Source organism: Antechinus flavipes, chromosome 1 (assembly GCF_016432865.1).
Source record: "Antechinus flavipes isolate AdamAnt ecotype Samford, QLD, Australia chromosome 1, AdamAnt_v2, whole genome shotgun sequence".
Lineage (NCBI taxonomy): Eukaryota > Metazoa > Chordata > Mammalia > Dasyuromorphia > Dasyuridae > Antechinus > Antechinus flavipes.
Genome location: NC_067398.1, coordinates 628,633,581 through 628,652,182, shown reverse-complemented (window position 1 = coordinate 628,652,182; position 18,602 = coordinate 628,633,581). Strand labels below are relative to the sequence as shown.

General features: G+C 34.5%; 1 protein-coding gene across 1 annotated transcript in view; it reads right to left on the bottom strand.

Annotated features, from left to right (window-relative positions):
• Nucleotides 1-12,525, bottom strand: part of TG (thyroglobulin) — a 359,469-nt gene extending 346,944 nt beyond the window's left edge. The window contains exons 1-3 of the mRNA XM_051971107.1: nt 12,462-12,525; nt 11,547-11,655; nt 2,710-2,807 (exon numbers count right to left, since the gene is read on the bottom strand). Of these exons, the coding sequence (XP_051827067.1) occupies nt 2,710-2,807; nt 11,547-11,655; nt 12,462-12,525 (271 nt within the window). The remainder of the gene's footprint in view (nt 1-2,709; nt 2,808-11,546; nt 11,656-12,461) is intronic.
• Between the last annotated feature and the right edge of the window lie 6,077 nt (nt 12,526-18,602).

The following is an 18,602-nucleotide window of genomic DNA, read 5'->3' as shown; positions in this document are numbered from 1 at the left end:
TCATTTTTCAGTACAAGAAAGTGAGGCAATCAGTGTTAAGTAATTTATCATGGGTCATATAGCTGGGAAGTATCCAGAGCCAGAATTGAATTAAGGAGGATAAGTCTCCCTAACTGCAGTCTGATGTTTTATCCACCACACCACTTAGTTGCCCTATGCAATTATAGTATATGACAAAACTAGTCTATGAATCAAATCTCTTTGCTACAAATCTATCATGTGGACAAATCCATGAAAATATAACAAAACCACAAAACATAAGCTCAACTTAAGCCATTATGAGATTTTGGGGGTTTTTTGAAAAAAGAAAAAAGTTAGTTTGGGGAAATGTTATGTGTTTTTAATCTCCATGCCTTCCCTTTGTGACTATCCCCAATTAATTCTGAATTTTTTTTAAACACACTTGTTTGCATTTTGTCCACCCCCCCCCCAATAATTTGTAAGCTCCTTGAGAGCAGGGGATGATTTTTGCCCTCTTTGTAAATGCCTACTACATAATATAAGTGCTTGATGACTTGTTCTAGTACTAGTTCCTTGATTGTTTTCTGATATATGACACCATAGTAATTGAGAGTATTTGTGAGAACTATGCAGTCCTTTTGGATTTTCTGGTTCTTTCAGGTAGACAAAGGCAGATCAAACAAAGGTTATATTTGCCAGCTATAAGCTGGCCTTTCATAGATTCTTTTCCTCTTTTCTGACTCCTCTATAGACCAGTGAGTCTATGCTATGCTCCATTCCTGAAGAATGGAATCATAGAATCGTAAAAGATTAGAAAAGGACAGGATCTTAGAATCCATATAATCCAGTTCCCCTCATTTTACAGATTAGAAAACTGAGGGGCAGAAAAAGAAAATGATTGAATCTAAGTCACACAGGGAATAAGTATTAGATATTGTTCCAGTGTTTCCTCATGCAGAAGATACTTTTGTAGAAATAAGAAGGCAAGTTTTCTTTCAATCATGTTCTAAACAGAGAGCAAAATGCTATTCAGCCTTCTTTTAAAAATATTCTATATCCATGTCCATAGAGTGAAATAAGGCAAAACTATTGTAAATTTGCTCTAGTTCTTAGCTGTATGATTTGGGAGTCAGGAAATATAATTTTAAACCCTAGCTGGATCATTAGCCAGCTGTGTGACATTGGACAAACAATTTAACCATTTTGAATTTCAACTCTTTCATTTTTAAAATGAGAAAACTAAAAGAAAACAAACTATTCTTTTCAGAAGCTACATGGTGCAGTGAACAAGCGCCAGGACTGGAATCAGAAAGATTCCTCTTGTGGAATTAAAATCCTGCCCCAGTCAGTTACTAGCTTTCTGTTCCTGGGAAAGTTACTTAACTCTATTTACCTCAGTTTTTTCATCTGTAGGATGGAGCTGGAGAAGGCAAACCACTCCATTATCTCTGCCACAAAAAGCCCAAATGGGGTCATGAAGAATTGATAGGGAATAAAACAACTGAACAAAAGCATTCTTTCTATCTCTATGATTTTGGAAGAGAACTAATAGAATCATTGTTAAATGTATTTACTAGTATCAGGGCTATTTCTAAGGGATCATGAGATTTAGGACCAATACACTAGTTGTGAAAACAGCACTGAGCACTGAGCACTGAATTGATCTATCCCAACAATTGATAATGAGGTGACACTAGTTACATAAAATGATCAGTTATCCTAATGGGAAATTAAATTGTGAAAAGACAACCTGGAAAATGGGAATTTAGTGGAAAGGGAAGGTTGAATGATGACATAAGAGAAGGGAAAGGGAGCGTAATTAAGTCATGTAGATGAGGAATTATGTTTGTTTTAAATTTTTCCAGAGAAAAGGGAATTGGAGAAACGAATAGAAGATATAAGGATTTTAGTTCCATGTGAACACAAACTTGACAAGGAGAGCTGTTCAACAATGGAAAAGGTTGCTATACTAGATGTAGTGATATTCCTGTAATGAAGAAGTGAAAGTAAAAGAAATGTGACTATCAGTCAGAGATGTCTTAAAAGATATCTACTTGGGCACGAGAGTCTCTCTGATTCTGAGATTTTTTTGATTCCATTCTTTTAATTCCATTTTGATGTTGGGTAAGCAAAGTTACTTAGCATGCCATAAGTGAGATTTGAACCCATATCCCCTGAGGTATCCCATCCCACATGTACTACCTAGAAGCTAGCATGATGTTCTTCTCATTGTAGACATTGCATAAAAATTTGTACAACAAATGAAGAAAATATATATGTTAAAATGAAAGTCTGATATTATATATAATCCTTTTCAAATTAGATCTATGTTCCAAAGGCTCCTAAACATGTAAGATTCCCTTCTTTCCATTAAGACGCATCTCAGCCATCATCTTCTACATGAAGATTTTTCTTGATTTCTACAATTGTCAATGCCCTCCCTCCCAAGCTACTTAGTACTTTTACCACTTTGTGTAAATAAATATGTGTAGAGATTACACAAATTCTATATTTACAATAATCATATTTTTATATGTACTTGTCATCCCCTCCCATTAAAATGAAATATCATTATGCGTTGGGATAGTTTCACTCTTTGTACTTGTATTCCCAGAACCTATGGGAGTCCCTGACATATGGCAAGCATTTAATAAATGCTTATTGATTGATTGAAGTGAAAAGTGGAAAATTCTTCCATTGTCTGAGTTATTCTCTTTCCACATGCTAGGATCCCACTTTCATACTTACAAGCAGCTGGCAATGCGGCCTTCTTACTGCCTGGAACTTCTTTTCCGTCAGCATCCACACACCAGCATGAAAGGCCATTGTTGCTGCATTGTGTGTTCCTGGAAGGGGAGAAAACAATGCGAAGTTTTTTTCAGGTCTCAATGCTATGACAGTATCAACTTGTCTTTGGCTTAAAAAAAATTAAATCCAAGTTGAAGTAAAAAATGCCCTCACTATATTATGGAGAGATAAATAACTGAGTGGAGAGAGGGAGAGGACATGAGATATAAAGAAGGGAAGAGGAAGAGAAGAGTTTATTTCTATTCTATTGTGTTTTAGGCATATGTATATATACCTACATATGAATATATATACATACATATACATATACTTGTGTATACATAGAGAGAGAAAGAGAGAAGCAGAGAAAGAGAGAGGATAGAGAAGAGAGAAGAAAGAAGAGGAAGAGGGGGTAGAGGGAAGGCATTCTAGCCTTCTAGCAAAGTTTCAAATTGGATAGGAAAAGAAAGAGGGATGGAGGAAAAGGGAAGGAAAAGTGTAATGGAACAAGATGTAATGGAGAGAACAATGTATGGGGGATCAGTAGAGACAAATTCTTTGTTATGTTTTAACAATGGTGTTGACTGTTGTTAGTACTGGTAATTATTAATTAACTGGAATTAAAACTGGTAATAACTGGTTATAATTCTGGTATTTCCAAAGGTCTGTCATTAACCTTGTTCTCTTCTCTTTACAATACCATGTTCTCCAAATCCAGCCATTCTGGAGAGCAATCTGGAATTATGCCCCAAAAGTTATCAAACTGTGCATACCCTTTGATCCAGCAATGTTACTACTGGCCTTATACCCCAAAGAGATACTAAAGAAGGGAAAGGGACCTGTATGTGCCAAAATGTTTGTGGCAGCCCTCTTTGTAGTGGCTAGAAACTGGAAAATGAATGGATGCCCATCAATTGGAGAATGGTTGGGTAAATTGTGATACATGAATATCATGGAATATTATTGTTCTGTAAGAAATGACCAGCAGGATGATTTCAGAGAGGCCTGGAGAGACTTACATGAACTGATGCTGAGTGAAATGAGCAGAACCAGGAGATCATTATATACTTCAACAACAATACTGTATGAGGATGTATTCTGATGGAAGTAGATTTCTTCGACAAAGAGAAGATCTAATCCAGTTCCAATTGATCAATGATGGACAGAAGCAGCTACACCCAGAGAAGGAACACTGGGAAATGAATGTAAACTGTTTGCATTTTTGTTTTTCTTCCTGGGTTATTTTTACCTTCTGAATCCAATTCTTCTTGTGCAACAAGAGAACTGTTCAGTTCTGCACACATATATTGTATCTAGGATATACTGTGACATATTTAACATGTATAAGACTACCTGCCATCTAGGGGAGGGGGTGGAGGGAGGGAAAGGAAAAGTCGGAACAGAAGTGAGTGCAAGGGTTAATGTTGTAAAAAATTACCCATGCATATGTTCTGTCAATAAAAAGTTATAATAAAAAAACCATGTTCTCTGAATAGAAGAATTGCATGTTTAGCATATAGTGGATTACTTGCCATCTAATGGAGGGGGAGGGAAGAGAGAGTAAAAATTTGGAGCACCAGATTTTGTAAGGATGATGAAAATTATATATATACACACATAAAGTTTAATTATAAAAAACAACACCATATTCTCTTCCTTGGTGATCTCTTTCACTCACATGGCTTCAACTACACACATTTCTTATCTATCTCCATCTATGTGTGTGTCTGTCCATCTGTGTGTCTCTCTGTCTCTGTCTCATTCTCTCTCAGTATCTCTTTCATTCTCTCTTTCTATCTTGTTCTCTCTCTCTCTCAATCATATATCATTCAGTCATGTAATCTTGGCATCCTGAACTCCCCAAACTGACATGCATCATCATATCTTGTTTCTTACCCTTCTGTGCTTAAGAAAATAAATTTAAGCTTTGGCAAAATGGAAAAAAAAGAATTTGTCATCAAAGTAAATTTTATTTTGTAAATGTTGCTGACAATTCCTGAGATAACTGAAATTGCATTGGATTAGCACCATGATTGGGTATCTGTCCCATCCATGTGGAATTTGGCATCTTAACCTGATAGCTACAGAATCTTGGAATACTGATCTTAGAATTAAATTAAATCTTAAGGATGATCAAGTTCAGACCTCTCATTTTTTCAGATCAAAAAAACAAAATCCTGCAGAGAAGTAACTAGCCTGAAGTCACATGATAAACAATAAAGATGAGACTAAAACTCAGATCTTCTGGTCCAGTCAGGGACCTTACATAAAAACAGTTCACTTTTTATTCATATGACAAACATTTATTATGATTTCAAGTCAGTGATAGGTATGTTGATATTAATAGTATACAATTGATGATACTTTGTAAGTTAACAGAAAAGTTCATTTTACTTATCATTAATTCCTGAAGAATAAAACATGAATTTGTGGCACAATGCCTGGCACATAGTAACAGTTTAAAAGAATTGTTTTATCTATCTAAACAATTTCTTTTATTCTAGATAGTAGAAATGGAAAAATTCTATGTCATATTCAAAGCCAAAATTATAACCATACAAAATCCAAAGATAAAACAAAGCATCTAATCTAATTTTATTGCTAAGGAATGGTCCAAGTATGTTCCAAATCACAATTCCTTCCCTGCTTCTGATCCCACATGAACTACATTAAGCAGTTCAGTTATCCCAAACAGGTTACTCTGATTAGTCTACAATTTGTGAAAAGACTAGTATCATAAGCTATTTTAGAATTAGGCCAATAGTTATAGTTATTGTTAACCTATGGACAGCAGTAACCACTTCAAAAGTAAACATCACATTGTGGTACCATTCATAGCTATGGTTATAATATTTGTATTTAAAAAGAAATTACACAGTATAGCAAAGACCTGGATCTCTCTACCTATCTGCTCTTTATCTATATGGTATATTCTAAAAGAATATAGTAAGTTAGGATTGCAATTGAGTTTATGATTATTTAATTAAGCTTCCAAAGATATGATACAAAATTTTAAAAATCTCTTTTATTTAAACTGAAATACACTTAACTTTTGCACAGGTTTAATCAAAATCAAAGCACTGATATTAAGTTATTTAGCCCATCATAACCTAAAAACATAAAATCTATTTCCCTTATACCTGAAATTCTTTCTTAATTAAGAAACACTGCAATTTACATAGAAAATTGATGTTAATATTTTTTAGCTTTAAAATTCAGAAATATTGATATATCATCAAAGCATTATCATCAGGGGGAAGACATTTTTAGATACCTTGAAAACTCACCATCTGCATATAGACTAATTCTGATATAGATTAATAAAAATGAATTACACTTTCTCCAATACTAAATAATGCTTTATTAGATTGTGGCTTGTTAGATGATATGACACTGTTGAAAACATTTGGTTATTACTTTCAAAATTATCATATCTGAAAAATAATATTCTATGGTGTTACCATTTATTGGCATAACTTCCAAAGAATGAAGTCTATAATTCATAAGAAAGTTGTAAGGGAGATGATGTTTTTGTTGAATTTGAACTTTTTTGAATTATAATTTGTGTTGTTGCAAAGAGAACCAAGTGATATTCTTTTCCAAGCTTCTCCATGAATTTTGAACACTTTTTTCATTGACTCAGTCTATCCAATAGGCTGATAAAATATCTAAAAGGCAGAGGGATGGGTGGCTATAAAACATAATTTCTAGTGAGTAAAGGGCAATAGTAATTGATTACTGCCTGCTGCAATTCAGGAAAAAAATATCTTCCAAGACAGTGTTTTATTATGTTTTCCATGTTTTGTGCTGTCTATATTCAAGAATTGTAACTACCTAAAGTATATCAAGTGGTAGCTCTTGTCAATAAATAAGACTTCAACTTTTCATCTAACTTCTTATTTTGGAAGGGTACATCTTGTAATCAGATGAAAGAGCATTTCTATTTTTCCTTTTCCTTCTGTTCCATGAAATTCAAGTATATCATCATGGATAGGAGAGCCTTTATCAGCAAACAAAAAAGGGTTTGCAAGATAAAAGTCAAAATGGATACATGACCTCTGCCCCTGACTCGCCCTTCTGGAAGTTGCCACTCATCAGCCCCAATGGCTCTGGAAACTCAAGAATTAATTTTCCCTTCTGTGCCTTTTATTGATTCCCTGGTGGGTGAGTCCTGGAAGCACAGCAGTCCTCTGTTGAGAATGTGAGAACAGTACACATTTTTACAAAGCAGCCTACCCCTTTTCACTACAGCCTCTGTCCTCCTTTCAGAAGTAATGATTTGACGTTTTTTTAGGCTTATTTTTCAGAATTTAATTCCAAGTTAATTTTATGAGAATCATTTTTGATAGATATGAGTGCTGATTTTCTCATCGAAAGTCCATGTGCTTGATAAAGCTTAACTAATATTTGAACTAAGAATCTCTTCTGCAATAAAAGTTCCTGATCAATCAAGATTGTTTACCTTTCTCCTCTTCTCAAACAAATTATTTCATTAATTATTGAAGCTCAGCCCCACGAGAGCCAGTGATTAAAGAATTCTAAGGATAAAACGTTTCCCAAAAAGTATAGGACATAGAGTCCTTGTTAATAAGTGCTAACAGAAAATGTAGAGACAGTGTATTTTCCTCATTCCAGACTAAATAAAATGAGTTGACTGTCTGATTTTCTATTCCTAGTTTCAATTCTACCTAAGCATCCAATGGGGATATATGGACACACATATAATTTGGAATAAGAAAGTCTGGATTCTGCTCCTAGCTCTGTTATAAATTAGCATTAGGGGAAGTCATTTCACCTCAGTGATCCTCAGTTTACCTATTTGTAAAATGAAGGAACTGGAGATTCCATGGCCCTTTCTGCCCTGAACTCCTATAAAGAGACAAGCTACTATAGCATATCTCTCAATGTTTGACTCTTTCTATTTTCCCCATGGACTATCTATGCATAACAGCAATGAAAAAAGAAAAAAAAAGTCAAAGATAAAGTAACTATAATAACCAAACTTAGTACCCCCCCCAAAAAAAGGTGAGAGTACATTTTAATCCACATTAAGTCTCCATTCTTTACTCTCTGAATGTGAATGGCATTTTCCATCCCAAATCTATTGGAACTTAGATCAATGTATTGTTGAGAAGAGCTAAGTCTATCATAGTTGATCATCACATAATGTTGTTGTTACTGTGTACAATGTTCTCATGGTTCTGCATACTTCATTTAGCATTTGTTCATGTAAGTCTCAGGTTTTTCTAAAATCAGACTATTCATCATAAAATCTCTCACTTTCTCAAAGAATAATGATAGCTTACATTTATATAACACTCATATTCCAAGCACTGTGTTAACCACTTTACAGTTACCATCAAATCTGATTCTCACAACAACCCTGGGAGGTTTGTGCTATCATTATACTCATTTTACAGATGAGGAAACTGAGGCAAAGTTAAGTTAAACTACTTGCCCAAGTTCACACAGATAAGTGGTATCTGAGGCCAAATTTGAACTCAAACCTTCTGATTCCAGACCCAGTGTTCTGTCCATTGTGTCATTTGGCTGTCCTCAAAGAAAGAGAGGAGGAACATTTTCTAATCTCCTCTTCATCGACAAATTTGATTATTCCAATTGCACTGAATTCATGTTTTAATTATATTGATTTATTTCCATTAATAGTGTTGTGCTGTTGTTGTTAACCAGTTGTTTCAGTGTATCTGACTCTCTATGAGCCCATATTTGGTTCCCATTCCCTTCTCCAGGATGAGATTTTTTTGTTTGTTTTTATAGATGAGGAAACTGAGTCAAACCAGGTTAAATGACTTGTCAGGAATTACACAACTAGTAAGTGTCTGAGACCTGATTTGAACTCAGAAAGATAAATCCTTCAGGTCTGGCGTTCTATGCATCATGGTGCCAGCTAGCTGTCCCTAATTTTTTCTTACTATTATATTTTATTATAAGAGAAATTGGTTTTTGGTTTGTGAGGCAAAGTATGCGCAGACATGACTAAGAGGAAAAATGATACAGAGGAATCTGAAGGTAGAGGACCTGGATTCAACTCTTGCTACTATTGACAATACATATATCAATTTGGACATATTAATTTCCTTGAGCCTCAGTTTCTTCATCGGTAAAATGAAGGGATTTGATTAGATGGTTTCTGAGTTTCCCTCTAGATCTAGGATCCTTGAAGCAAGAAGAAAAAGTATTGTCAATATTATGGTATGTAAGATCCAGAGACAAAGTAGGTTCTCTTTGATTGGGAAAATATCCAAAGAAATAGTGGCATGTAGTAGAACATTACTACATTGAAGCTAGAAAATGCACCGTCTAGAGTGCTAGGCAGGGAGCCAGGATGTCATGAGTACAAATCAAAGCTATTATGTATGGCTGGCTGTATGTATGGATGTATGTGTACAATGTGTGTGTATAGTCATATCCAGGTGATCTATTAGTTTGACTGAATTACCTTTTTTCATCTTTGTCTTCTTCATTAAGAGGGATGTCCTGATGGGGAATAGAGGAAGGAGGAATATACAAAGAAATAAAAGTGATATAAAAATAAATATTAATGTAATTTTAAAAAATGTAAATGTTTATGTTAAATAGGTCAGTGCTATAAAGGCACTATAAAGGAGTGATGGAAGGACGACAGTTTAGATCAGTGTTTTATTGAATTTCTCAGAATTTTAAATACTATCAAGAATTTTTTTTTACATGAAAGCCAAGTGCTCTTTATAATTCATTCTTTTCTATTCACTTAGGGATGATTCTTTTTTTGTTGTTTGATTACAATAATCAGGTCTCTAAGTGTTCCATATGCACCTTATTTTTTTAGAGATGATTGTTAATAACATTAACACAAATGGTCTGTGACTGAGGTTGGATTCTCATATTTAAAATGAGCAAAGATTACTCAATACCAAGATAAAGTTGAAATGGATTCATAATTTAAATATTAAAATGATACTATAAACATATTTGGAGAATGGGGAATAGTTTTCTTGTCAGATCTTTGGAGAAAGGAGGAATTTATGACCAAAAAAAAAAAGAAACAAAAACATGAAATTCAAAATGGATAATTTTGATTATGTTTAAATTTAAAAAGTTTTGCACAAATAAAACCAATGCAACCAAGATTAGAGGGGAAGTGGAAAGCTGGGAAAGAATTTTTCCAGTCAGTGTTTCTGATGAAGGTCTCATTTCTAAAATATATGGAAAATGGATCCAAATGTATTAGAATACAAGTTATTCTCCAATTGATAAATGGCCAAAGGATATGAACAAACTATTTTCAGATCAAGAAATTAAAACCATTTATAGTCATATGAAAAAATACTCTAAATCACTATTGATTAGAAAAATACAAATTAAAACTACTCTGAACTTCCACCTCACCTTTCAGATTGTATAAGATGACAGGAAAAGCTAATGATGAATGTTGGAGGGAGAATTAAAGCATTGTTGATAGAGTTGTGAACTGAAGATGAGCAAAAAAATCTTGCTCTTGGGGGCTGCTCATCCAAAGACATCCTGGAAGAGGAAGCTCCCATAGGCCAACAAAATAGAATGTACAAGGGAGATTTAACTGAAGGCAAACCAATTCATTTATTCTAATGCTATTTATTTGGATTTTTTTATTATGTAGGTCCATTCATGGGGAGCAATTTTATCTTTTAATATTTCAATATTCAGTTCTGACAAGAGTTACTTGGTAGGTTAGGTGATTTTAAGGCAAATCATTTTACCTTTCTTGGCCTCAGTTTTCTCATCTGTAAAATGAGGCAGTTGGGCTGAATTATCTTTAAGATCCTTTTCAACAATAACAACAACAGAGCAGCCCTGTTTGTAGTGGCTAGAAACTGGAAAATGAATGGATGCCCATCAATTGGAGGATGGCTGGGTAAATTGTGATATATGAATGTTATGGAATATTATTGCTCTGTAAGGAATGACCAGCAGGATGAATACAGAGAGGCTTGGAGAGACCTACATGGACTGATGCTAAGTGAGATGAGCAGAACCATGAGATCATTATACACTTCGACAACGATATTGTATGAGGATGTATTCTGATGGAAGTGGATTTCTATGACAAAGAGACCTAACTGAGTTTCAATGGATAAATGTTGGACAGAAACAGCTATTCCCAAAGAAGGAACACTGGGAAACGAATGTGAACTATTTGCATTTTTGATTTTCTTCCCGAGTTATTCTTACCTTCTGAATCCAATTCTCCCTGTGCAACAGGAGAACTGTTTGGTTCTGCAAATATGTATTGTATCTAGGATATACTGCAACATATTTAACATATATAGGACTGCTTGCCATCTTGCGGGGGGGGTGGAGGGAGGGAGGGGAAAAAATGAAACATAAGCGAGTGCGAGGGATAATGTTGTAAAAAATTACCCTGGCATGGATTCTGTCAATACAAAGTTATTATTAAATAAAATAAAATTAAAATTAAAATAAATAAATAAATAAAGCACATCATTCTGGGGAAAAAAAAAAAAAAAACAATAACAACAACAGTAAAACCCTATGGTACCACAAAGAGCTAAAATGTAATCATCCCATTCAGTTGTTTTATAGCAATGATTATTACATTTTTATTAAGAAGAACAAACATTGAATAAAATAAAGTCTTGCAATTATTTGGAGCAAGTATCTGTGCATTCTCCCTGTCTCCATTTATTAGCACTTATGGTAGAGAGTCATTACTAGTTGACTAAGTCACCAGAGTTTCAGAAATACAACTAGTTGAGGCATCTTTTAAAAAATATGATTAGACTACTTGGTCATCTTACCGGAATCTACCATCTGCTAAGCATTGAGGAACATAGTCTTCTTTCTTCAAGAATGCTTGTTCCCTCTGAAGTTCACAGGGGCGTAAGGGCTGGGAATCTACTTCATATTCTAAAAGAAAATGAGATCCTTATTAGAAAATGTGCATAGAATTCATAAAATCCAGACTAAAAAGCAAGCCAAAAAAAATTTGAGGGAAAAATATTATTAAGTAAAGAAAACTATTCTGAGGCTTTAGAGAAATACAAAAAAGGTAGAAAGTGTCCTGGAGTTAGAGCCAGAAAACTTGAGTTCAAATCCAGGCTGTATCGTTTTTAAATATGATTTTAAAATTGTGAACTGAAATTCTGTTTTTAAAATAGTGATTTTAAAATAATTACTTAAGTTCTCTGGGACTATTTTCTCATCCTCCTTTAATAAAATTCATCAGGAAGGAATATTGCCTGATTTTTTCATTCAATTATTTTGCAATACTTAGTCCTTTGTATAATCAGTCCTTTGCTTTTTTTTTTTAATTATTAGCCTGCTGTTTAATAAAAGTTTATCTTGTAATCTGTGGAAAATGAAATAGAGTAGACCAGGGATTCTAAACATTTTTGGTGTCATAGACCCCTTCTCAGAATAGTGTTTGTTATCTACATTCATTAATCAAAGAAAATGATCAATTTTAGGAAGAAGTTATCAAAAATAAGAATATTGTTTCCTCCATCCAATTTCATAGAAACCCTGAAATCTCTTCAGAGAGCTAGGAAGTCTATGTTATGAACCTCTTTTCTAAATTTATTCCTGTTTGAGGTACATAATTCAACCACTGCCCAAAGCATTTAGTATGTAATTCTTAGCCCTCTACAGTTTCCTTAAAAAGCCCTTCTATATCTTCCAATTTGGTACTTAAATAAATCAGTGCACAAACTTACCAAAGATATTTCCTAATGCTGTGCTGACAAAACACAGCAGGCTACCCAGGAGCAGCCCCGTCATTTTCTAAAGAAAGCCCTTTCCCCTACCTCGGAAAAAGGGAATGAAGCCTTATCCACTATCTCCCTTATAAGCCTTTTATATAATTGCTACTGTTCCTGACTCACTGACACACTGGGCACTTAAAGGGCAAGAGACTCTGTTGTTATTTTTTTCACCCAGTCATGAGGCATGACCCCCAACCTGTCTCCTTCACAAGTGCTCTTAGCATTTCAGAGAAGCACTCAAGCAGCCAAGGAGCTAAAGAACACTTGGCTACAGAAAATAGGAGCATTGAAGGTTGGGGTTAAGAATTATAGTCTCATAAAATGAATGCCAAAGATATAATATTCATTGAGTTTATTCAGCACTTCAGAGTTTGTAATATTTTTACATATATTATTTCATTTGAGCCTCACAACAATATCATGAGCTAGGTACTTAATACATGGCCATCTCCATTTGACAGGAAGAATCTGCGTTTCAGACATTATCCAGGATTTTCCATGATTAAACAGTATGTCAGAAGCAGTATTTGAAACTGGTCTCACTGATTCTATCCACTGTACTACTTGGACTCTAAGAAAATAAAGCAAGACAGAAAGAAAATGAAAAAATAATGTAATAAGAGCAGAGGCAATATGTTGTAACAGAAAGCCGACCTCAAAGCTAAGAAGATCTGAGTTTAATTCCCATTTGACACATGACTGTGACCATTGAAATCATAAGCACAGTCCTCAAATTTTAATGTGGAATAAATACGGCAAACAAGAGAGTCTAATGCAGGATCAAAAATTTAGCCAAATAGATATGTTATTGAAATTTTGTGACATGGAACTCAAAACTGGAATATGTATGCATGCATACATATAAACACATTAGAATATCCACATGTGCACAATACATAGAAATATGTGTATAGGTATATACATTAATATTAACATATTTGTAGAGAAACATACATACACATATACAAGTATATTGGACATAGCATATGCTATACTTGACTAATACCTCACTAGTAAAAATAACTCAACAAACAGTGTAAACTTTGGGCATTTTTTCTTGCAAGGGCTTGCTCTGCATAACTGAACTTACTTCTCAATAGTAACTACATTATCCATCATTTTCAGCTGCAATTTTATTTGATAGCCTTAGTTGATAGTTTTCTACTTTTTAAGGAAAAAATGTGATGACTGATTCAAAACTAGCAAAAACCTCTCCAAATTTGGTCCTTTGTAGGATTCTTCTTCCCCTACTTTATTGGCAACAGATAACAACACAGAGAAGTATTTTCTGTGTTTTCTTCTCAGCAAAAAAATCACAATGGAGATAAAAGTATATTTTATTGATTCTTATTCATTATAGCAAGTCATAATAGGAAGCATAGTAGAGTCCTTTTTCTGCTTCTTCCTCTTAGTGTCAGGTGAAATTTGAAAGTACTTTAAAGTGTCAGTTAACCAATATTCTTGATAAGTGACAATAACAAGAAATAATTAAAATCTTTAGCACAATTTTGAGATCTATTCTTTCATCTCTTTTATTTTGGGATTCAGATTCTTGGTCCTCTCTGTGAGTGATCTCATCATAGTTTATCATAACTAACCAAATTCTTATCTTGTCTATCATACAATAAATACAATTATTTGCTCAATAATCAGAGCCCAGTTAAGATTTTCATGTTTCCCCGACTACTAGAAAAAAAATATTAAAGTCCAAAGGGAATCTTGGGCTATAAATTTAACTTCATGAGAACAGTATAGAAGGAACTTAGCTAGAATTTAAGTTTAAATGATAATGGTGTTGGAGAGTAGTTGGTTGTATGTTTTGTATGAGTCAGCAATGTTACCTAAGACACAAAAATATAGCTAAAGTTATTTTAGGTCGCATTAAGAGAAGCACAGTGTCTAGAAAGAGGAAAGTGATAGCTCTACTGCTTTCTGCCCTCTACAGATCAATTCTCTTATGTTATGTCCCTCCTACTTATTACTGTCCTTCCTAATTTTCATAGCTTTTATCAATCAAATGCCCTGCTATTCTATCTATCCATCCATATATCCATCTATCCATCCATCCCTCCATCCATCTATCCATCCATCCCTCCATCCATCTATCTATCTATCTATCTATCTATATCTATATCTATATCTATATCTATATATATCCATTTATTCATCCATCCAGCTATCTATTGATTTCTATCTAGAAAAATATGAAATACTGTAAGCACTCAGTTCTCAGTCTATTTACTTTTGATGAGCTACTCTTCCACCTCAGTCACACTAAAGATAGTGATATCCAAGATATTGCCATCCACAAATGTATCATTTCTATTTTCAAGAATTATCTATTTATATCTAGAAAAATATCAAATACTGTAACCACTCAATTGCCCAATCTACACACTTTTGGTGAACCAATCTTCCACTCCATCTCAACTACACAAAAAAAATAGCCATATTCATGATCTTGCCATCATCCACAAATGTATTACTTCTATTTTCAAGAATTCCCAAATCCTCTTATTTCAATTTAATCTAGAGGATTTTTGCCTTCCTTTCAGTCTTCTCTTTCAAAATCCTCTTCTTTGTCTATACATTGCCTCCAATCCCTTAATCTTTCAATTCTATATCAAATCATCTTCCCTACAATAGTCATTCTCTCTTTTTTCCCCCACCTTGGTGAATCAATTCAATTCTTCATTGTCCTTCTCTTTTGAATTCCTTGTCCCCATATCACATCATCAATTACACCCAGACAAACTTCAGCCTTGTATCACTCCTATTATTTGTCACTTATATGTTCTTATACATGAAGATGAAGAAAATCATACTACTTTTCTGATTGGGGCCTAATATATCTCTTTTATTAAATCACTATCCCATTCTCCATAGTGGCTATTCCTAACTATGTCATCCTTCATCAGACCTCCTGTGACTTTTCCTCCCTCCACTTTCTCAGATGAGAACTTTGCCTCATACTTTATAGAAAAATAAATTGAGGCCATTCACTATGAACTTTTTTCCTCTTTCTCAGTTCCTATTTCACATACTTGCTACTACTCTCTGCTTCATCCCTGTATCATATGATGAAATGGACTTACTCTTTACCAAAGCTAACCCATCTACTTGTTCAAACAATCCCATCCCATCCTATATGCTCCAAAATTTTTTTTCCTCTGTCATGCCCACTCTTTCACTAATTTTCAATCTTTCCCAGTCTACTGGTTCATTTCCTGCTGTCTAAAAACAAGTTTATGTCTTCATCCTCAAAAATCTCTAACTTGATCCTTCCACATATGCCCTATATCCAATCCTTTGCCAACTACTTTTATCTCTACCTTTGTAGAATCTCTTATATATGTATCTTGCTCTCCTCTAATACTGTGAATACCTTCACACAGGCTCTCACCTTATACCTGAACTGGTTAATTTCCCTGCCTCTGATCTCTTCCCATGCCAATCGATATTAAGCTCAGCTGTCAAACTGGTCTTCCTTAATCATAGTTTGACCATAAAATACCTCTTATGCAATAAATATCAATGGTTTAAACTTTTATTTGTTTTATAAAGTCCCTCAAAACCTGATCCATTGTTATTTTTGTAGTCTTTTTAGAACTTCTTTCCCACCAGATACTATAATTAAATGACATTGGTCTTATTTTGACACTTCTCCTTATTTCAAATGTTTTATTTCCAATTTATTCTGAATATGTAAATACATATCTATTATATATGCATTATATATATATCTATATAGTTTATTTGGACATAGTTATTTTCATGTGTTCTCACCTATTAGATTATGGACACCTTGAGATCAATAACTATCGTTTGTCTTCCTTTGTATTCCTAGCACACAGCCTAGTAGGTGCTTAATAGGACTTCCTCCCTCTCCTGGCATAAATTTTTGAAGTCTGAGTGTCCTAGGCATCTTGGGTAGTTGGATACAGCCATATATCCCTTTTCAGAATAATGTTCTCAAATGCATGAAAAAAAATGCATAGAATTATAAAGCAGTAGTCCTCAAAACCATTTGGTACTGGCTAAGAAATACAGTAGTGAATCATTGGAACAGGTTAGGTTCACAGGACAAAATAGTAAATGACTATAGTAATCTAGTATTTGACAAACCCAAAGACCCCAGTTTTTGGGATAAAAACTCAATGTTTGACAAAAACTATTGGGAAAATTGGAAATTAATATGGCAGAAAGTAGGCATTGACCCACATCTAAGGTAAAAATGGGTTCATGATTTAGACATAAATAGTGATATTATAACTAAATTAGAAGAACAAATTATATATAAGAAAATTAGAAAAACAAAGGTCAGTTTACTTCTCAGATCTGTGGAGAAGAAAGGACTTTATGATCAGAGAAGAATTAGAGAACATTATTAAAATGATCAGTTCAGTTATTTCAGAGAGATCTGTAGAGACTTACATGAACTGATGCTCAGTGAAATGAGCAGAACCAGGAGATCATTATACAAGTCAAGAGAAAGGTTATACAAGAGTCAGCTCTGATGGATGCAGCTCTCTTCAACAATGAGATGATTCAAGCCAATTCCAATGATCTTGTGACAAAGAGAGCCATCTGCACACAGAAAGAGGACTGTGGGAACTGAATGTGGATCATAACATAGTATTTTCATTCTTTTTGTTATTTGCTTGCATTTTGTTTTTTTCTCATTTTTTTCTTTTTTGATATGATTGTTCTTGTGTAGCATGATAATTGCAGAAAAATGTATAGAAAAATTGCACGTATTTAACATATACTGAATTACTTGCTATTTGGGGAGGAAGTGGGGGAAAGAAAGGAAAAAAATTGGAACACAAGGTTTGGCAAGGGTGAATGTTGAAAATAATCCATGCATATATTTTGAAAATAAAAAGCTTTAATTAAAAAGGAAAAAGGAAAGGAAAATGCATAAAATTCCCAAGAAAATCAATTACATTGAAATACAGTTCTCAAAATACTTTTTAAAAACAAGTGCATAGAGCCTAGGTTAAGAACCTCTCCTTGAGGCAACAGATAAATTGGTGTTTCCACTGTATGGGAATTCAGACCTCTCCAGAGATAAAATGGAGTTGGTCAATTCACTGCAGGAATCTCTTCAAGGAGGGCATTTGTTCTGATATTGCCATATTAGCAAACCAAGTACAGGTTGGATGTCATAGATTCAAAAATCTCACTGCTTCAATGCACTTGTTAATCCACAAAGTGCATGAGATTAAAACAACACAAATAATCAATTTAGAAAACTCAAAGCTCTTTTACATGCTCCACATAATTCTAAGCTCTTGACCGCATTGAAACCTGCCACCTCTGAGATTTGAAGGAAAAATAATGGGATTCGTGTGTGTGTGTGTGTGTGTGTGTGTGTGTGTGTGTGTGTTTACAGGGTACCTGAGCATGGATTCCTATTTTGAAAACCACCACCTCAAGATGATTCAGCAGATTTCTGCTGACATCCTTCTTAAACTCCTTTTAGAATCTCAGCACCCCAAATCTCAAAATTAAAGAGACCCCAAAGATCATCTAGTTCAACCTATGCCTGGATAAGAATTTCCTCCACAACATTCCAGACAACTAATAAATTGGGTCTTGTGGTGTTCTCTTCTTTAAAATATAATGGTTCTCTCTGAGACCAGGTTTCTCGGGGAGGTTTTCTGGAGGCAGTCTTAGTTTCAGTTAAAAGTAATAATTAACCAAATGCAGCCAGCTGATAAAATGCAAATGTTTATTTTCTCCTTCCTTGGGCCCCAGTAGCTTTCTTAGAGGCCTATCTCTCTGCTTGGTTCCAAGAGCTCTTGCAGTTGTCCTTTGCCTCTGCTTTCTTCAGCCTCCAGCCAGCACAAAGGTGGAAGATGGAATGAATCTTTTGTCTCCTTGCCTGGAGCTGGGCAGCTTTCTGGAGAGCCTTTCAGACCAGCTTTGGTCTCAGTGGGGAAAATGCAGGAACCCAGCCACCACATGGTGTAAGATGAAATGAATGAATCTGATTCCACCTCCGTGAGTGGGCTTGTGGGCTTCCTCCCAGAGTCCTCCTGTGTCTGTCCCAGAGTGCCTCTGTGTCCCTAAGAACTTCTTGCTTATATG